Raw genomic sequence first — 22,948 nt, 5'->3', positions numbered from 1 at the left:
AGTGGGAAATGTACACCATTCTTATGAGGGAAGACAGAGACTTTCCTAATTATGATCTTGAAACGGCAGTAAACAAGCTCAGAACTTATGAGCTTAATATGGTTCGAAAAGAAACACCAACAGATCAGATACAAGACCCTGGTATGTATGGTGCAAAGGTTAACTCAGGCTCGAGTTCGAGGCCTGAATCTGCTGCTTATTACTCAAAAGGGGAGTCAGGTTCTGACTTTTCTCATGAAGGAAACGTTTCTGTAAACTCGAATGGTGATGTCTGTTTCGTTGCTGGAGGATCAAGTACTTCAAAGCCTCAAGCATCCTCAAGTGGTTTTTCCGCAAATGCCTCAAGCAATAATTATTCCAAGATGCCTATGAGTGTAAAATCTGCTGAAGAGCAGTTTGCAGTCTATGCATCATTTATTGCTTCCTATGAAAACTACATCCAGGGGAAGATTGTGGACCCTGCGGCTCTAGATGAGGATTACGACCAGATCGATGCTGATGATCTGGAGGAGATGGATTTGCAATGGCAAATGGCAATGATTGTGAGGCGTGTAAAACGGTTTATGAACAAAACTGGGAGAAAGTTTGTTGGTGGTAGGCCCGGGTTCGACAAATCCAAGGTAAGGTGCTATAATTGTCAACAGTACGGGCACTTTGCCAAGGAATGCAGAAATGAGAGGGTTGACCGAGGACAAGGTCGGCCTACACAACACTCTGGAGTTAACAGAGAGATTAACGCCATGTTGACCAGAGAAGCAGGTGAGTACAACTGGAACCCGCATTCAAGTGGTTCTGGTGAGCAAGCGAACATGGCTGAGGCTGAAGTTAAAGAATGTGAGAAGGTTGATGGAATTGAGAAAGCTACCGAAGAAGAAATAGCTTTCATGGCATATGACAAGGATAATCGCTCCGAGGTAAGTACTAAGAATATTTGTACTAGTTGTGAGAATTTGTCTGAGCAACTTACAACGATAACTGATCAGTATGTCCGTTTAGATGCTGACTTTAAAACTATTAAAGAAGATCACCATTTTACGAAAGCAAGAGAAACAAGTTATAAAATTAAAATAAAAGCATGTGAAAAAGACATTCAAAGCTTAAAAATTAAACTTGCTGAGAAAATTGAAATAATTGATCTTAGTTATGAAGTTTTAGAGGAAAAAACAAAATTGATTGCTGATCGAGATAAACAGATTGCTGACCACCAGGTGAAGGTGGTGGAACTGAACCGCAAACTTGAGCAGTTCAGGAATTCCTCGGCCATCCTTGATCACCTCGTGAGTGATCAAGGTACCTCTGCAAAGAGGGGAGGAATCGGATATAATGAAGTTCCACCACCCTTTAACCACAACTATACTTATAATCCGAGTGTTCAGAAATCTGTTGATTTTGAAGTTCCTCAGACAACTCCAATCAAGATTACAAGTGTAAAACCAAGTGTTAGCTGTGGCGAAACAAGTTCGCCTGTTTCTAATGTGAATATTTCTGTTTCGAGTCCAGTCTCATCGGATTCGGATAAGTTGTCCGAATCTGGTCAGACAAAAGAGAAGGTAGGGTTACCCACCGATGGAGATAAAAATAAAGTTTCTAAAAAGAGTTCTCCACTCAATCCGTACGTCCCACCTTATGTGAGACGAACGGCTGGTAACACTGCCTCTACATCTAAACCAACATTTGACAAGAAAATGGAGTGTCGGTGTTGCTTTAGATGTAACAAATTAGGGCATTTAGTTGCAGATTGCCCTCTGGAGCCGAGATTCAGAGGTGTGAAGCCAAATAAAACTGAGGATAAGCGTCATTTTGTTACTGCTAAAAATGAAAACTTTAAAAAATGCCAAAATGTAACGAATTCAAGTTTTCATAAAAACCAACCTCAGTTTTACAACCAAACCACAAGATATAACACTTTCAATTCTCAGAGGTTTGGAAGGCATTACACTCAATCTGCAGGGAGATTCCCTAACAGGACTTACAGAAATTATCCTGATGCTAACTTGAGAAAGCCAGGGTACGGGACGTATCGATCCAAGACCAATTGGTCTTGGGTCCCAAGATTCTAACTCTTTGTTTTATTGTGCAGGAACAGTTGAACAGGGCTGCCAACAATCTTTGGATTGTAGATAGCGGCTGTTCCCGGCACATGACGGGCAACAAACACTTGTTGCAAGATTTAAAACCTGTTCAGGGAGCAAGAGTTAGTTTTGCTGGTGAGAGCGGTGGTAGGATTACTGGTAGAGGAACTGTGTCGAATGGGAGAATGACACTTGAGAATGTAAATTTTGTGGAGGAATTAAAGCACAATCTGCTGAGTGTGTCGCAGATTTGTGATAAAGATTACACTGTCCATTTCACGAAGAATGAAGCGATCGTATTGAAGCCTGGTTTTCAAATACCAGACGAATGGATAGTAATGAAAGCTCCACGTGAAACGAATACATATGTGATGGATATGAGGTCTATTGAAATGGCCACTGGAGAATCCTGTTTAATGACAAAAGCAAGCGAATCAGAATCAGAATTGTGGCACAGGAGAATGGGACATATTCATCTTCGGAAGATGAACTTCATTGTCAAGAATGGGCTTGTGATGGGCGTTCCCTTAAAAAGTTTTAACTTTGAAGACAAATGTATAGCATGCAAGAAGGGAAAGCAACACAAGAAATCCCATCTCACCAAGAAGATTAACTCAATTGCCGGTACTCTAGAACTACTTCATATGGATCTCTTCGGTCCCGTGAATGTACAAAGTCTAGGAGGTACCTCTTACTGCTTGGTGATCACTGATGACTACTCGCGATATTCGTGGGTATATTTTCTGAAAACGAAAGATGAGACGGCTCAAATGGTGAAGAATCTAATTACAAAAGTTGAGAACGTCATGAGCAAATCAGTTAAATTCATCAGAAGTGACAATGGGACAGAGTTCAAGAACTTTGAAATGGAAATCTTCTGTCTTCAAAAGGGAATTGAACATCAATACAGCGCTCCGTATACTCCGCACCAGAATGGAGTGGCTGAAAGGAAGAACCGAACGTTAATTGAAGGAGCCAGAACTATGCTGGCAGACTCGAAGCTTCCTGTGATGTTCTGGGCTGAAGCAGTTGCTACAGCCTGCTATGTTCTGAATAGGGTATTAACCGTTAAGAAACTTGGAAAAACTTGTTACGAGCTTATGCATGGAAGGAAGCCCAACTTGTGTGGTCTTGAACCATTTGGGTCTCCTTGTTCGATTTTGAAGACTAATTCGAAATTTGGTGAAGTAGCCGATGAGGGAATCCTAGTCGGTTATGTTGTTGGGACTCCCAACAGACGGGTCTTCAATACGTCGACTTGCAAGGTGGAGGTGGTTTGTAACACCGACATTACTAGTTACCAACCGCCAAAACCAAGCAATGGACCTGCTGAGCTTTTCGACTATGTTAAACTTTTTAAGTCGTTTAACGTGCCTGATTTGGAAATTTCTGAAGAAGACGAAAGAGCTGTGACGAAGATGATACTTGATGAGGAAGAGAATCTATTGCAACATCAGATGTTTGAGAAATCTCAACCTTCCACATCAAACCCTATCGATACCCCTGCGGCCTCAACTGAAGATGAATTTATTAATCCTTTTCACTCTCAGCCAGAAACAACCATAGATGAGATCTCTTCAAATCTGGAAGATAATTTGCATGTCGGATCTGTTCCGACCACGAGAATTCACAGAGATTACCCATTGGAGAATATTATAGGTGATGTGTCCTCCAGTGTACAAACCAGAAGTAGCTTGAATGAGCACACCTGTGTTTATACAAGCATAAAAGAAACGGGTATAATGAACGAATGTTTGTACTCTTGCTTTATAAGCCAAATTGAACCAAAGAATTATCAAATGGCTTTAAAGGACAGCTCGTGGGTCGAGGCCATGCAAGAAGAGTTGGCTCAGTTCGAGAAAATGGAAGTTTGGACCTTGGTTGAAAAACCAAGGAATGTGCATGCTATAGGCACAAAATGGGTGTTCAAGTGTAAGAGAGATGATAAGGGAATTATTGTAAGAAATAAGGCGAGGCTGGTTGTTAAAGGTTTTAATCAGCAAGAGGGTATTGATTACAATGAGGTGTTTGCTCCTGTCGCCCGGTTAGAAGCGATTCGATTGTTTTTGGCGTTTGCTGCATTTAAAAAGATGAAGGTATTTCAGTTGGATGTGAAGAGCGCGTTCCTAAATGGGAAAGTTGATGAGGTTGTGTATGTTGAGCAACCTCCGGGTTTTCCTGACCCAGACTTTCCTGATCACGTATACAGGTTGAGCAAGGCATTATATGGGTTACATCAGGCACCTCGTGCCTGGTATTCAACGTTATCAGACTACTTGCTGGAAAACGGTTTTGAAAGGGGATTGATTGACAGTACGTTGTTTGTGAAGAGAGAAGGATGTGACTTCCTACTGGTTCAAGTCTACGTGGATGATATCATTTTTGCTGCATCAAGAGTATCCATGTGTCAGGATTTTGAGGCTGTCATGAAGAAACGATTCGAGATGAGTGCTATGGGTGAACTAACTTTCTTTCTAGGATTGCAGGTTGATCAGAAGAAGGACGGGATGTTCATTCATCAAACGAAGTACGTTCATGATGTGCTGAAAAGATTCAAGATGGAGGACAGTTCTCCATATGATACTCCAATCTGCGTCAATCACAAATTGGGTGCTGAATCAGATGGTGACGCAGATGTGGACCCAACTCTGTATCGGGCGATAATAGGTTCATTAATGTATTTAACTGCTTCTAGGCCTGATATAATGTTTGCTGTTTGTCTTTGTGCACGTTTTCAGGCAAATCCGAAAGAATCTCATTTGAAAGGTGCAAAGAGGATACTACGGTATCTCAAGGGCAAGCCGAAGCTGGGGTTGTGGTACCCGAAGGGAGGAGACGTTGAACTGGTGGCATATACAGATTCTGATTATGGGGGATGCAATCAGAGTCGGAAGTCAACCACAGGAGGCTGTCAGTTTCTTGGAGGAAGATTAGTTTCCTGGCAGTGCAAGAAACAGACATCAGTTGCAATTTCAACATGCGAAGCTGAATACATGGCAGCATCCAACTGCTGCTCTCAGGTTTTGTGGATTCAGCAACAATTACGCGACTATGGACTGAATTTCTTACTCACTCCTATTTTAATTGATAACACTGCCGCCATCTCAGTAATTAACAATCCCGTGAAGCACAGTAAAACTAAGCATATTGACATTCGTCATCACTTCATACGGGATTGTGCTGAGAAGAAACTGATCAAGATCGAAAAAGTTGATACACTTGAAAATTTTGCTGACTTGTTTACAAAAGCGTTTGATAAATCCAGATTTCAAAACCTAATTGAGCTGAACGGGATGATCAATCCCGAGTAACCATGCCTTTGTGTTTATTTAAAAAAAAAAAAAAAAAAAAAAAAAAAAAATTTGTCATTATTGCTTAAAATTAGTCGGTTACCTCAGTTTGATGGACATATCCTCGGATATGTTTTGGTCCTCGTTTCGACTTAGAGAATGAGGATAGCCATTAACTGAAAACTGAAAGTGACCGGGGCAGTTATGACGTGTGTTCTTTCAGTTGCTGAAAATTAGTCGGTCATTCTTAGTAAGAAGGACACATACTTGTATGTGGTCGGTCCAGTTGGTCCATTGGATCTTCAGGATTGCCGTTTACCTGAAGACTTTGACGTGATCGGGGCGATTGAAATCAAAAATTTTAAGGGAAATGAAATTACTTTTCAAGTCTAATACTTCGTAAGAAGTTCTTTGCTGTGTTTAACAGAAAATTGATCCAACCTTGGAAAATGATATATATACTGATTGTGTGTGCTTAACTAGTGAAGTTATTAGGCTTAAAAGGCTTTAGAACAGTCATTGTATGTCATGGTAATTTTTATGGTGCGTAAAAGTGTATGTGATACTAACTTAAACTACTCGAATTTACGTGGAAACTCCTTAAGAGTTTTGAATGTCTTCACACATATCTTTCCGAATGATAGGCAGAAAAGCGACTACCCAGTCATACACGAGCCCGTGAGTGTTCTGATTCCCGTGAAGAAAGCATTTCAAGACACTGCAGTGATCCAGATTCGGGACTTGCAGTGGTTTAGTACTCCGAAGTCAATAAGAATGTTTGGTTTTAAAAAAAAAAAAAAAAAAAAAAAAAAAAAAATTATACATGTATATTTTTAGTACTTATGAGACATAGTAACAATCAAGACTTCTCAATTCTGGAGTAAGAAGAGAACGGGAAGCAGACAACGAGTATATACAAGTTAATCAGACACTATGGGTCGAAGTCAATTCGGGGTGACTTGGGTATAGCCAAATACGCTTTGAGAATAGATAGAAGACATCATTATCTCTGAGTTGTTGCCCACTTAAAATTTTGAGCTTAACTGAACCTTAATCCGTATCACAGAAACGATGAAAACCATTTAAGTTATTTACATGCTTACAATCTGTTTCTCTATGTCATAATACAGCTAAACACGGATCCAAGTGACAGTCACATAGTTAGTATGATTCCTGTTAGGATCTTTTCTAAAAACGTAGTGGTCCCTAACTAGACTGAAATTTGATCCCTTATTTCGTAAAATTTTTATAAGTTTTTCTATTTTTGTAGTTGTGTTATTGTAAAACTGGTTACTTGGACATGATCATTTTTGTTTAACTCTTTTTGGAAACTTCTAATGTTAAGTGCAAGATTATTCAAACTTAAAGGGCTGATTTTGAAATTACGGGCGAAGTTGTTGAATTTGGCGAAGTTGTGCTTAACTTCGCCTAGGCGAAGTTAAGCGTAACTTCGCCTGAACCAACTCTGCCCTATATAAGGCTTTTTTCTGGAACAGTACCATTGTATTCGAATTTCCGGCGAACTTTTAATCTGAATCCAAATTTTTCCGGCGATCTTGTTTACATTCCGTTTTCGATCTTTGATTTCAGTATCTATTATTCATTGACGGTATGTGTTGTCAATATCGTTCCCAAACTTCCTCGTTCGTTATAGTTTTACCCGGTTCGAGACCTCGGGTCGTCGAACCTTCAAAACCTAGTTTTTCAACCATGTATTACGTGTTCATGGACGACCTTTTCGTCTCAAAACCATTAATATAAGCTGTTCTCTACTCCTGGATCGTCAAATCGTTGCGAAAACATCGGATCTATGGCCTTTGAATCTGAACAGTCGCCGTTTCAGATTCAGGCGAAGTTATGGTTAAGGCGAAGTTATCCGCAACTTCGCCTGAAGCTTAATTTCGCCTGTGGTGAAGTTATCCGTAACTTCGCCTTGAACTCAAGTTCGCCTGTGGCGATGTTGTGATAAGGCGAAGTTATCATCAACTTCGCCTATACCAATTTACTTAACAGTTTTTTGACGAACTTACAGTTGAAGCGAAGTTGTTCCCAACTTCGCCTCACCTATAAGTTCGCCTGTACAAGTTTAATCACAACTTCGCACGTGGTACAAAGCGAACTTGTAAATTGTTTAACTGTTCTCTAACTTGTTTTGTTTTGTGCAGATATGGCTGCTGTTGGAGGTGCTGGTGGTGACGACGGTGATGATCAACGACAATTCTTTCCAGCCCATAACCAGTACATCACTTTAGATCCAGACGCACGAGGCGTAGAAGACTACAGGGAGATTATCACGTTTCTCCAACGATCAAGAGTCTTTCATGCGATCACAAATACACTGCCCATTTCTCTGCCTAACATTGAAGACTTTTGGCAGACAGTGTACTATGATTGCAGGCCTGAGCCTCCGGTGATGCGAGCAACCGTAAATGGTCATAACATACAGTTTTCCTCGGAAGATATACGGTTGGCTCTGCAGTTCGGTGAAGAAACAAGAGATGACCCAACGGAATTCGTAGCTCCTTTCCGTGATGGAACTTATTTGAGGATGGGTTATTCGGGTCCGCTGGGGGACTCGCAAAGGAGGAAAGGGTTTTTGCTGGATCGATGGCGCTTCCTGATGCATGTATTGATTGTATGCATGTCCGGCAGGAAGGCAGGAACAGATGGGATGGGCGCGACGATGCAGTCAGCCATGATAGCGCTGACTTACAACCGCCGATATTCTTTTAGTCAGCTGATATTCTACGAGATCGATCGTCAGCGAAGGGCTGTGGCGCGCAAGCGATTCACTATGTATCCTCGTTTCTTACAGATGATTTTGAATCATGTCGCTCCGTCGCTACCGCAAAGACGCCCGATTAGATACGTCGAATGCGTGACGAAACGTATCTTTGCTCAGTGCCGAACTTCGAGCACTCGTAGGAAGCCTGAGCTGCGTCCCAGGCATACTCCACTGTTCGGGTATCTTATCAACCCGGGGTATGTTCCTGCAGGAGGGGACAAGTTCAGAGACCCACAGCCACATCAGGCGGCAGCACCACATGCTGTATCAGCTGCGCCTGTTGTATCTACTGTTGCCTCTGCTGCTGTGCCAGCTGCGGTATCTCCTGCTGTGTCTACTGCTGAAGACGTTGATCTTGCTGCTGCCTTTGGCGTACAGGGTGTGTTTGATATGGATGTCTCGGGTCCTCAGTTTGTGGATGTTACTAGAGCAGTTACTTCGGTAGCTGACTCCGATCTAGACGAAACGTTTGCTGAAGCGAGACGACTTATGGTGTCTCGGGAGAGAATTACGGGAAAGAGGCCGAGAACTGTAGACGAGGATGAGGACGAAGTTGATGAAGAGGAGGCAGTGCAGATTGTGCTCAGACGTTCACGAAGAGAACGGACAGGTATGGGTTCCGGAGCTGGAGAATCTTCGAGGCTGGTACGTTTTGCTCCACCTGCCTTGTCTGGTATGTCTCTTATTCCTACTACAGCACAGGTTACTGCTGTCGAGACGTCGGCCCCAGCAATTGTGTCTCTACCACCCCAACCGCTTACTCCACCGGTGGTAGTTGCACGATTTGTGGAGTCGACCGTCACTACTACTGCAGGGTTACCAAGTGTACCACCTGCGGTCACTTCTGCTGCTGATGTCCCGCCAACTCCAACGCCTACTTCAGATTCCGAGAGGATTACATCACTAGAGCGGATTGTTGCTGATCAGACAAAGACCATTCAAAGCCTAGTGGAATCCAATCGACTACAAGCAGCCCTCCTGGTTGAACACGGTAAAGTTATAGATGCCTTCAAGGCATTCTTGGCATCTCAGGGGGAGAAGACTTGTAGGGGAGATGAGTTGAGGACGAAACGGAGAGAAGATCATGACGATGATCCCAATGCACCGGAAGGTGCAGGTGGTGAGCTGCCAAGAACCTCTCAGGCTCTTGGGGCTTCCACAGCTGAGGGGGAGTCTACAAATCCAGCTGGTGACGATGTTGTAGATGTTGATGATGATGCTGATGTTGAAGATGTTATCGACGCATTGAAAGAGTTGGATGAGGAGGATGATGAGTTTATGATTGAAGATGATGTGCTGCCAGTTGATGAGATCGAGAGGATTGGAGAGCAGATTACGGTTGAAAACGTATTAGAGGAAGGTGAGATTGTAGATGACTCCGTGGAACACGAGATTCCGGAGGTTGAGAGACCAGAGTTGGGTGATGAGAACGTGGAGGAAGATGCTGAGTGGGAGGAACAACCGAAATGGAAGGAGGGTTGTGCCCACTGGTTCGTAAAGACGAAGAAGCCGGCGGTCCCTAAGATGTTCAGAAAAAGTTACAATATTAAGGGATACGCGGAAGCCAAGAAAGGTATTATCTGCTGGTTATACGACGAGCAGCTGCGGCTCTTCGTGATCAAGAGATACGATGGCATTCAGTACTTCTAGAGAAAGTTGAGATCTCTAAACACACTGCCAGAATGTGAAGTAAAAGATTTAGCCAGATTGGGATTGGTAAACAGAAGTGAAGACAACATGGCTAGAATCATTGCGAAGATCGTGAGGAAAGAGTGCGTTAAAGAGAAAAAGTTTGAGCTACTGAAACCACAAAAAGGGAAACTTGTCGAAGACAAGGATAGAGGTCTGAGAGTTGATGGAAAACCTTGGATGGTTATGAAATACAAACCGATCCGGTGCCTTAAAGAAGTACCGATGAAGTTCATGCCCAAGGACGTGCTCAAAGATCTAAAATGGTGGTACGTGGATTGTGAGACAGCTGAGGCGGTAATGGAAGATGAGGATGAACAAGAAGTACTTCGGGTTTATGACCCGATGCATCTTGTTAATCTATCGCAGGCTGATCTGAAAGTGCTCAACGAGAAGAAGATCTTCTACATTCCTGCTTGGAAGGATCAAGCTAGGAAATATCAACGGGTGGTGTCGGTATGTGTTAGAGAAGGAGCGCACGCGTAGAGATGCAAGATTACAAGACTCAAGATTTGAAGATCAAGATATGAAGCTACTGCCAAGGGGGAGTCTGTTGGTACATGTGTGTCAGTAGTTCATAGTCTAGCATTTGTAATCGAGTCTGTAATGCAATTATGTTTTGATTATGTTTATATTTGTAACACGCGAAGTTGTCAACAAGTTCGCTCTGGCGAACTTGTTGAACCAGCGAAGTTATTGACAACTTCGCCTATGGCGAAGTTGTCGTGTATATAAACTGTTTCAGCCGAAACAGTTTGTGTTGGTCGTTTAGGGTTTCGTTTCACTTGTTCACTTCGTGTGTTACGTGTCATTGTCTGTAACAGTGACCTCGGGTCACGTGTTTGTTATCAATATAACGTGGTTGGTTTATTGCTTGTGTGTTCGATCTCTACATACTCTACACTCGTATCTACCTACGCAGGGATTCCGCACCTGCGTTGTTAGCGACATCCCGTGTACGATCCGTCCAGGAACCTACAGTTTAGTTAAGAGTCTAGAATTATTACTTAGTGTTTAGATTAGCGTAATTTAGTTGGTAATTATTAGACTACTTTTAGCACATCAAGTTTTTGGACAATGAGGAAGGATGCAATGAACTTCTCCAGGAAATGTGATGCTTGTTAAAGACACAGCAACATATTGCATAAACCAGCTGAACCACTACATCCTCTCATATCCCCGTGGCCATTTATGAAATGGGTAATGGATATTGTGGGAAAGCTGCCCAAGGCTCCTGGTGGAAAAGTCTTTATGCTGGCCATAACAGATTACTTCTCCAAATGGATCGAAGCCGAGGCGTTTATCCAAGTCAAAGAGAAGGATGTGATCTCATTTATCAAGCGCAATATCCTGACAAGATTATCCTGGCAGAGATTGTTTGTGATAACGGTTCACAGTTCATCGGTAGCAGGACAACCAACTTTTGTGAAAGTTGGGGAATCAAGATGGTAACTTCAACTCCAGTACATCCTCAAGCCAATGGTCAAGCAGAGTCTAGTAACGAAGATCATCATCTACAATTTGAAGAAGAAATTGGGATCCACGAAGGGAAAATGGGCTGAAGAACTACCATTTGTTCTTTGGGCTGATAGAACCACTTCAAAAAATGCAACGGGTCAAACACCCTTCACTTTGGTGTTTGAGGCCGGAGCTGTTATCCCTACAGAGATGGTGATCCCCACAGCAAGAACCAGCATCCAAGATACCGAGTCCAACAACCGAAGTCTTACTGAAGAGCTTGACACTATTTATGAGCTCAGAGATCTTGCCAAAATCAGAATGGCAGCATACCAGCAAAGAATTGCCAAGTCCTACAACAAAAACATTCGAATTCGAAGATTCCAAGGAGGAGACATGGTGTTAAGAAGGGCGTTCCAGAATACCACTAACCCAGCAGATGGAAAACTAGCTCTAAAGTGGGAATGTCCTTACTTGATCGATTCAGAAGCAGGAAAAGGGGCCTACAGATCACTATGGAAGGTGTTCCTATACGAAGGGCTTGGAATGCTATCCATCTTAAAACATATTTTTGTTAGTGTCCTTAACTGGAATGTTCATATCCTCAACATCTTAGGATAACGGTATGTTCCCTGATCTAATTTTACATTATTTCATATTTAAACTTTATTATCTCTTTATCAAGTTTACTGACTTAAGCATCAGAGGGGTGTTAGCCAAGCTTACACCCACCCATCATCAAGAGCTTAGTGTTTTGCAGTTATCCTAAGGATATGTTATCTTGAAAACAGTCAGAGGCTGATCACCTCCCACACAAGTATGATATCCTTGATATCTCCTAAGGTTTAAAGGTCTTCACCTTTCTAACGAACGCCTGGAGTGCACGAATATGATATCCCTGATATCTTCTAAGGTTTAAAGGTCTTCACCTTTCTAACGCCTCCTGGAGCGCACGATGATTCGGATATAGTTCGAGGCAGGCGGACAGACCAGCTGATAATCCGTTTGTTGTTGGCTATATACCGAATCCTTAAGATAAGTGGCAGACGTGTCACGCATACGGTTTATAACATTTTAATGTTATCTAAAGTTTCGGCATTTTCATGCCCTCACGTTTGGGACTTTCCCCAGTTTAATCTAAGTTTAGACATTTTCATGTCTCTAAAGTTGGCTTTGTCGCCAGAAAATAGGCTTTATCGCCAGTAAAAAGGCCTCGTCGCCAGTAAAAAGGCTTTAACGCCCGAACTATCTAACTTTGTGCTGACAGATCGAAGATCGGCCAGGTCGCTAAGTGTAAAAATATTAGTTGTGCTTAACTTAGCAAATTCCAAAGGCATGATACAGAAAAAGGGTCATCAACTGGGGACATCATGTGTAAACTTATTAAGTTTATAAATGTTTTCTACAAAGGTACTCTTTACACTTGGTCTTTTTACATATTTTTCTTTCAATACATAATCTTTTGGTTTAATTCACATTTGCACAGGATTCAAGGATATGTTATTCTTAAAGATGTTTTATCTTAATACGTAATAGGCTTACAAAACATATTTTATAAAGATATAATCCTTAACGTATTTTATTCTGAAGTAGGATGAATTTAAGAAATTTGTTTAGGATACATTATCCCAAGAAAATTTATTTCAAAAACTTAGGAATATTTTATGGACTTGCTCTAATCAAAACATATTTAGACAAGTTAACCAAAATGACTAACAGATAGAACACAATGCTAAAAACCAAAAGATTATGTTGTTACTAATATTAAGTGCAGATAGATAAAAAGACAATGCAAGGGCTTCGTCTTCAACAAGTGGAAGATCCCTCCACCCAGGCATTGCTGGATGTTTAAAAATCAAGACAATATGGGCTTCGTCTTGAAACTTAAGATCCCTTCACCCATATTTCCCTATTATCCTAAGCATAACTGTTCAAAACACGAGTTCCAATTGTTCAAGATACCACAAACCTACAACCAACCATCATAAACCACAAACAAACATTCACAAAAACCGGGCTCAGCCCTTGTCTTTCCCGCCATCATTGCGCTGTTGACCCATCACTGCCTCGCCAGTCGCTAACTTTCACCGCCTTATCAGCCACCTTATCCGCCATGCCTGGCCCTGGCTCTTCCATCATGATCTTCTCCCAAGCTGCCACATACCAAAAAGGGAGTCTCCAACCTAGTAGCCTTAGTCTCCTGAGCCTGGATTTGATGACGGAAAGCTTGAGTTTTTTACTCATGGTGATTGAAGATGAAGAGCAAAGGGAGAAAGAAAACTACCTAGATAAGGGGAACAGTGGATGAAAGTATTATCCAGGTAGTTATATGGACAATCTAAGGTTTAGCAAATTACCATGACGCGTGACACATGCAACAAGATCCATCACACATGCAGAAATTCAAAATTTAAAATTTTACAGTTGTAATCCATATCTACTACTGTTAAATTTGGGGACAATTTTTAGGGCTCGGATTTTCAGTATACTAGGCAAGCAGTATGTTCAGGATAAGTTCAAGACACGGTATCCTCCAAGGTAACTGGTATCCTAGATCTATTATATAACTAACAAATTTTTCACCATCTTTCCTTGTTTACCAGCTCAAGAGATTAATGGTGATTTACTGAAGACCCGAAGTTGCCGTTAATAGGACGTGTTCAAAAAGGAAACGTGCTTAATGAAGGGATTAATGGCTAAATGGAATTAGTCTATTGTTTCCTAATTTATAGGAAAGTTTGTTAGCTACTTTTTGTTATAAATAGAGCACCAACTCGGATCATTACACACACTCTAGACAGACGAGACTTACTAGTACTCGCATTCTCTGTAATCACGATCGTGTTTTAGCTCCACACTTGTAACCGATTTTCGTTATTAATAAACTGGTGGTGATAGTTTTCACAGCCCGAGGTTTTTTTCTTGTTATCCTCAGGATAACGAGTTTTTTCCTCGCAACAAATCTCTATGTTCAAGCCATTTTTACAAGCACCTAGTCCCATTTTACTAATTTGGTTGTAAAATCACGTTTGTCAATTTTTGACCAAAACAGTCACTAATGCTTCAATTGTCAACCCTGGTCCTCCGCCAGTTCCAAAGAAAAACACTCTGCCTAGAGGAGAACTTCCACCATATTCGGGAACCTCTACACGGGTAGACCCGGTTATTTCTAACAGTGACATTTTTTCTTTGATGAAACAGGTCAAAACTCAAATGGAGCAGCAGGAAAAGACCAACCTGAAGTTATTATTGAAGGGATAAAAAAGAAGTCATGGCAGGAGGCTACTCCAATCATGCCCATAGCTCTTGATTTTGATTCTCCAGGATCAACTATCCTCCATTATCACGGATCCTTAGGGGGCATAACCAACAAGGGCTCCGTCTCAGCAACAGTCAGGATACTGGGGAAATTATCCTCCGGTATCCTCGGAACTATCCAGACCAACGAGGCCAGATTTTATCAACATGCCGCCTCGTTCAACCATACCAGCCGGCTTATTCTCATTAGGATCTCCCATAGTGTCCTCTAAAGTGCATGTTGGGGATGATATCCCTATGCAGACGCCACTATATCCTGAAACTACTTTCACTGGAGATACTAGTCGTCAAGGCTCAGGATACCAGATGCCTAAACACGATCTTGGTAACAATTTACTTAATGCAAATTTATACACTATCATGGATCTGTGCAGGATAAGGGGATATCCCCCGAAATAGCGAAAGAATTGCAAAGAATGAAGGATATGATTTCCAACATCCCTGGGATAATACGCCCAATAGCGGAAGTCCCCACAGGCAGTCACAGGTTATCCAGATTCACCTGACCCATATGTGACGTGGAGATCCCCAAGAAATTCAAACTCCTAGCATGAAGTTATACGATGGCACCACGGATCCTGAGGAACACGTACCCCAATACATGGAAAGGATGGAGATCAACCCAATCCCCATCGACATCAAAGAAGCTTGTGTACGCAAATGGTTCAGCTCGACACTAACGGGACCGGCTTCAAATGGTTATTGAGTATTCCTTCTACTACTATTATCTTGTTTGCTCATTTGATTAATTTATTTATCAGTTTTCTTGTAGTAGATCTTTTGAGAAACTAACGGGTGATTTGTATAGAATAGTTCAGCATAATAATGATTACTTAAGTGATTACATAACTAAATTTAGCAAGGAAGCTTTGGAAATCCCCAACCTCGACATGGCAGCCGCTGTTGAAGCTCTCAAGATGGGGCTAAAGAAGGATTCTCAGTTCTATGACGATCTTGTCATGACACCATGCAGAAATCTCGACGAAGTCAGGAACGGGACCTTGAGATAGATACGGCTGGAGGATGACAAAATGACTCATGGAAGTTTGGTCATTCCAAAATACGAGTCTACCAACATGAAGTCAAACTCCCCACAAAAGTTCTCTAGGCCTAAGCCTTATTCCAAACAAGATGGCCCAGGATCAATGCTATAGAAGAAGACGAGGATAATGACGAATATCCTAAACTTTCTGAATATTGTTTTAACATTGATATAAGTGGTGTGATATGTGCCTTGAAGGATTTAGGTGACAAGGCTAGATGGCCCAAGAAAAATGACAAGTCCGGATCCGGAAAAGACAAGTCCAAATGGTGTGCATACCACGAAGACTTTAGCCATCGTACTGATGATTGTATTGCACTTCAGAAGGAAATAGGGTACCTTCTCAGCAAAGGATACCTGAAGGAACTGTGTGGTACTAACAAGAACAAGAGTCAGGATCCTGCCAAGATACCTGAAAGGGCACCTTCTCCACCACCCGGTGCAAACGTCGTTGCCTTTATCTCGGGAGGATCGGACATTTGTGGGACCTCATACTCAGCGGCCAAGAAACGTTCCAAAGAAACCAAGATGGATAACGGAGAGAGACCTCTCCGAACCTCCACGTTGACCACCTAAAAGACTATATCCTTCGAAGAGGAGGATCGATGTGATATTCATGACCCCCACCATGATGGTTTGGTAATAGCTTTATGTATAGCTAACTGTTTTGTGCGCAGGATACTTATTGATGGCGGGAGCTCCGTGAACATCATCCAACTTGATGCTTTGAAGAAAATGGATATCTCATAATCTGAGATTATCCCGAGATCCTCAGTCCTCGTAGGATTTAGCGGTGAGACCAAGAATACATTGGGAGATATCAAACTTCCAGTGTACATAGAAGGAATAAACTCTCTACAAAAAATTTGTGTTATTGACTCATTATCTTGTTGTAATGTGATCTTAGGCAGGCCATGGATCCATGGCATGAAGGCAGTACCCTCAACTTATCATCAGTGTGTAAAACTTCCAAGTCCTTGGGGGGTTATTAAGATAGAAAGTGATCAACAAGAGGCCAAAGATTGTTATGCATCATCAATGAAATCGGCCACAAAGCCTACTCCAGCATAGCCAGCCATTACAGAAGCAACCGGGGGAGGTCTTGCAAGCTAGGGATCAAGATGTGAAGGAAGTATCCTTGGATCCTTAGGATACTAAGATCAAAGTTTTGTTGGGATTAGGTATGCCTGAGGATATCGAACAAGGATTGATATCCTTCTTAAAGAAAAGAGCTTCTACCTTCGCCTGGAAACATGAGCATATGACATGTATCTCTAAATATATTATTACTCACAAACTTGGTATAGATAACTCTTTCAGGCCGGTGCATCAAAATCGAAGAAAGTTTGATCCTGAAAGAAACATCGTCATACAAGAAGAAGTGGAGAAGCTACTCAAAAGGCAAAACCAAGATGATAAGAGAGGTCCATTATCCTAGATGGTTAGCCAATCTAGTTGTGGTCCAGAAGAAAAATGGGAAATGGAGAGTGTGTGTGGACTTCACAGACCTAAATAAGGCCTGTCCGAAAGACCCCTTTCCACTCCCACATATCGATTCGATGGTGGATGCACCTGCTGGTCATGAGATACTAACCTTCATAGACGCATCCTCGGGATTCCAACAAATTCAAATAGAACCATCAGACCAAGAGGACACAGCCTTCATGACTCCCACATGTATATATTGTTATATTGCAATGCCTTTTTTTAAGACCCCGAACCCGGGAATCCTATAGTTGGTAATCATATCCAAAATTCACAGAAATTTAAAACCAAAAACAAGTTCATCTTATTTAAAACCAGTTCAGAGTAATTAAACAGCGGAATAATAAGTATTAATATTCCCAAAAACAGGGAAAAGGTGCCCAACGTTAAATATGAATTAAAAACATTCGTTTCATTAAGACGGTTTAGAGTAACCAGCAACGGTAAATGTCATGTAGTAAAAACCCCAAAAATAAAATAAAATAAAACAAAATATTCTTTTTATTTAAAAGTTCTCGACTAGGAACGCCTTCAACCGTCCGAGTAGTCTCCAGCACGTCCAAGCGATAATCTCCAATCCTAAACCTGAAAAATCAAACTAACATACACACAAAGTCAGCTTGAGCTGAGTGAGTTCAAGTTTTAATAAATGACATGTATAAATCATTCCAAGATTTTAATTATAAAACGGTATATGGAATAATAGGCACATGGATAAATGATAAGTAAATATATGTATAATAGCCAAATAATATAATCACGGTCGAACACGCGTACAAGTCTCCCCCAAAGGGATTTAAGAACCCGCCACGGGATTTAAAAACCCGAATAGTATAGTTGACCCGCACATGGTACGACCCAAGCACATTATACGGGATTTTAAGAACCTGTTATAATGATGATAATGCCACACGAGCCTCCCCCCCACGAGATTTAAGAGCCCGCCACGGGATTTAAGAACCCGAGTCGTATAGTTTGGCCTTGCCAAAATCACCATGCACACAAAGAACTAACTATAATGATGATTATGCCACACAAGCCTCCCCCCATGGGATTTAAGAACCCGCCATGAGATTTAGGAACCCGAGTCGTATAGTTTGACCCGACCAACATTACCATGCACACAAAGAACTAATTATAATGATGATCATGCCACACGAGGCGTCCTAACATGATTTGATGGACCTAAAGCCCCAACCATAATAATACCATTTACATCTGCCCCCGAGGCCATGTATTTACGAAAACCACCCTTAGTTAATTCTTGGGACAAAGGATTTCCAAAGTACACCTGAAAGTTGTTAATTGTATCCAATACGCGCATTAACGAGTTGTTTATGCACTTAGCAACCAACTCATTCATGTGTAGACCAAATTTAATAAAATCACAGCCAACAAGTCCACACGACACCTCACGAGTTGAATGGTTCGGTAATTTGCATGTACAACGCACAAACTACCAATTAAACGCGAATTTGCGTTGTACCTACCCGTTTGAGTAACCAACAAGCAATTCAGCCCCATTAACTAAAAAAATAGTTTTTCACAGCCAACAAATCATACCGAGGCTACAACATCCAAATTGGTTGTTAATCTCTTCAAACAACGCGCTACACGCAACAATTAACAAACTAGACAACCGAAATCCTAGTTTTCAATCCGTCGACAATTGATCAATCAAACGAGGTTCATAGCTCACGATACTAAAGTATAATACATATGACATACCTAGGAAGATGATAGAGCAAAACCTCACTCTGTCCCGACTAGAAAACAGTTGGACAGCCACCAGTTAAGCCTAAAACGAACATATCGATCAATAACGAGTATAACATGCAAATTTTAGCATGCAAAGATGTATTTTATTACATAGGAAAATCAAAGAAATAAATTATGAAATTTTTACCAGAGTTGCATAAATGTCTTATGTTTATAAAAATATTTTTATTATATTTTTCTAGTGCACACAAAAATCATAAAAATTCCTCCAACACAGAAAGGTATGTGCAGCTATTTCAGTGCGCAACAAAAGTGTTGGCAATTTCAGAATAGGAATTGAAGAATAACACAACAATGAATTTGATAAACTTGCACTAAATTGATAAACTTGTTCGTATAAATTGATCGATCAAATTACATGCCCTACTTGGGTTTTTATAACCATACTAATTACATACTAGACCGTAGACTTTACAAATATACAAACTAGCCATAAACTATACTTTCTAAAATGACTAAAAGACCCCTAATATTTAGTTTATATATTCAACACTCCCCTTTAAACTAAATATAGTCCAACTAGAGTCTTCAACTTTCTTGACTCGTGTTTACAACAACATCGGTTCTTCATCTTCAAACATGAGATGGGCTTCTTGGTCATTTATTTTCTCCTTGTCTTTACGTCTTACGCATTCGTATGCGAAGTGACCGTATTCACCACATTCATAGCATTTTAGCTCGCTTTTGTCGTTTTTGTTGTTGTTTCGTTGACTCGTACTTTTTCCACGTCCTCTTCCTCCTCTGACAGAGCCTCGTCCTCTACCACGATTTTGATCACGATGCCCTCTTCCATAATTGTTTGAACTTGCCATTAAGAGCTTTCCTTGATCATGATCTTCCGGCTCGTCTTGACTTTTGAGACGTTCTTCAAACGCCTTTACTCTTCCTACCGCTTCTACAAATGGCATCGTGTCTATCTCTTGATTTTTTTGATAGATGCCACAATTGGTAGAAATTTCGTTGGAACCGAGATAAGAAGTTTCCTCACGAGTGCCTTATCTTTCAAAGTACCACCAAGAGTTTTAAACTTGGTTTGCAAACTGTTTAACCTTCCCGCAAAATCGCTTATGGTTTCATTTGACTTCATCTTCAAAGCCTCTAGTTCACTTCTCAACGTTTGTAAACGTGCTTTTTGAACTAGATCGGCTCCAAGATATTTGATTTTGATCGAGTCCCAAACTTCCTTTGCAGTCGAGTATTGAGCGACTTGCATTAAAACATCTTTCGGTAATGATTGGAATATCAGGTCTTTTGTGGTGTTCATCTTCTTTTCATCCACAATTTCCGTTTCAACCTTTACATCAATTATTTCCCAAAGGTCATACACTTTCAGCATTGTTTCCATCAACAAAGTCCAACTCTTGTAATTTGTTTCATTTAGTTTGGGACACTGAAGTGAAATATTTCCTTGTTCGTGAGTTGATGCTAAAACACTTTCTTTCTTCTTATCGCCTTCCATACTTTCTATGTTTACCACAAAGGATTTTTGTACCACGAAGGCTTTACGTACCACGAAGGATTTTTTGTACCACAAAGGATTTATGTACCATGAAGGATTTTTTATTGTGCCACGAAGGATTTTTGTACCATGAAGGATTTATGTACCACGAAAGCTTTACGTACCACGAAGGATTTTGTTTTGTGCCATGAAGGATTTCTATGTACCACGAAGGATTCGTGAACCACGTAGGATTTCGCTACAAACCACACTGGTTTGTCTTACTTGCTAATTTCAATGAACCACAAAAAAGTGGTTCGGAACTTTTTCTTGCTATACTCAACGAACCAAATTCCTTTTAATACGAATCGTTGAGATTCGAATTAATCTGCTATGAATCACAAAGATTCAATCTTTACGCTTACTATATTGAAGCGTACCAACTTTTCTCTTTTACCAAAATCCCAACCAAATTTGACTAATATGGCCACTTGCCCTTTTTTTTGTTTGTTTTCTGGAAACAGGTAAACAAAATGAGTAAAAAATAAGCACAACCTTGTTTCACACATAAAATAACAAAACAGCCCACACTTGGCTTTTATTTCTTTTTGTTTGTAAATTGATGAATCAACAGACTTTTTGTAAATTGATGAATCAACAATAAACCAAACTCGGGTTTGATTGCTTCTACCAATCAGTGAACAACACAAACAACCCTTTCTTGGCTTTGTTTCTTGATCAAATACACAAAGTGACATAACCACTTATGCTTTTACGCTTCAAATATTCTGATTTGATTTTAATTCAAGTAAGACCCCGATATCTTTCGATCGATCACAACCCTAATCAGAAAACTTGACAGTAACAACCGACAATACCACTTATGTAGATTTGCGTTACTTTCTTTTGTAATCAAACGACAATCACAAAGAATTGTTCGACAGTACCACAGATTTAGAGTTTACGTCAGATGATTTGGTGGAGGTGAAGGCCATGAAATTACCTCGGATTGCCGGCCCAATGAATCAGAAGCCCACTTGAACAAAATCCAAAGCCCAACTAAGTGAGCCCAATGCTTTCAAAAGCCCGAGAAACTTGAAACTTGACCGAGAACAAGCAAAACTAGCCGAGAACATTGAGATTTAATCGAAATTTTAAACAGTAGCCGAGAACTTTGATTATTGACAGAGAACTCTGATAGTTAACAGAGAACTATGATTATTGACAGAGAACTCTGATACTTAACAGAGAACTATGATTCTTGACAGAGAACTCTGATACTTAACAGAGAACTATGATTCTTGAAAGAGAACTCTCAAATTTTCCCTAGAACCCAATACGATCAGCCGAAAACTATCAAGGCTCTTGATATGGAAATCTTTAAAGATTTCGTCAAATCCCAAGAATTAAGGAATGTTCTTGATTTGGTAAACTTAAAGATAGAATCAAATCCCGAGAATGAAGGTATTTGAATTTAATTCGAAGATTGACCCAAATCTTTTCTAGAAAAACTTCAACAACCCGAAGAACACGAAGAACAGTCTATCTTCAAGATCCAGAATTCTTCAACCAAAACATGCCTGAAAGTCATCGATAAAATCCTTGATATCACCATAAACCGAGCCTAGAATAGGTCAATAGGCTCTGATACCAATTGTAAGTCCCGTGACGGATCTTTTAATGTGATATCAATATACTTACTGGTTAGGTAGAAACTAACCACTACGTTGATTCTGTGAGAAACGATTAAGAAAACACCAAACATAATGAAGAAGCTTCAAAACACACGTATATTATACGTCGGGTGCTTAAGCCCTTAACTTACACATAGAACCAACTGGCAACCCTACAAATGTAAACATACATGCTGTATATAGACTACCAACCTAGGCCCAAAGCAATAGATTTCGGTTTACATATAAATGCCCAACTAAGCCCAATCTAAGTCTAATAATACCAAGCATAAACCACAAAATATAGCCCAACAGTTCATCATTCCTAGCAGATCTTTTCCCAATAGATAGTATCCCAATCATCAAGAGTCCAAAATAACTAAAAAAAATAAAAATAAAATCTTTTTGGTTTTAAAGAAAAAAATAATCGACAGTAAATCAAATTTACTTCAAGCTATTTATAAACATGTAAGCAATTTACATATTTTTGTGAGTTTGAGTAGGGAATCATATTGACCAAATTGCCCTTTCATCTCGGTTATATTTTCAGCTTTAGTATTACTGGTGTTAAGTTAGTCATTGGTATTGTTGTCCACTTAAACCTTCCAACAATTTTTTCGGGAATTTCTGTGATATGATTATTTGATTCAATTAGGCATGAATCATATATGGACCCCACCTATCAGACATGGTTTGTATATCTCATACAGTGAGTTTTTCACATGTATACTTTTTCAGTATTCTCTCAAATTGAATAGCTGTGACTCATGCAAAAATAAAAAACAAAAAAAACAACTCAGAAGGTTAAAATTTTCCCTTAAGATCGGCATTTCTACACGCAGATATGGTTTCATTTTAAGAAAATAAAGAGATAAAATAAGTTGAAGATGTATAAAGCGTTAACAATCAAGTCGGATTA

General features: G+C 40.4%; 1 protein-coding gene across 1 annotated transcript; it reads right to left on the bottom strand.

The window, feature by feature from the left end:
• Positions 1-19,831: 19,831 nt before the first annotated feature.
• On the bottom strand, positions 19,832-20,377 carry LOC143595507 (uncharacterized). The gene has a single exon (XM_077074499.1). It carries the CDS (start codon positions 20,375-20,377, stop codon positions 19,832-19,834), a length of 546 nt encoding a protein of 181 aa, XP_076930614.1.
• Positions 20,378-22,948: the final 2,571 nt, after the last annotated feature.

This window comes from Bidens hawaiensis, unplaced genomic scaffold, assembly GCF_021521415.1.
Source record: "Bidens hawaiensis isolate Kalapana, Puna unplaced genomic scaffold, B.hawaiensis_p1.1 tig00045268_1, whole genome shotgun sequence".
In the NCBI taxonomy this organism is placed as follows: Eukaryota; Viridiplantae; Streptophyta; class Magnoliopsida; order Asterales; family Asteraceae; genus Bidens; species Bidens hawaiensis.
Note: the sequence above shows the minus strand (reverse complement) of the source record. Positions and strands in the feature narration are given on the sequence as shown.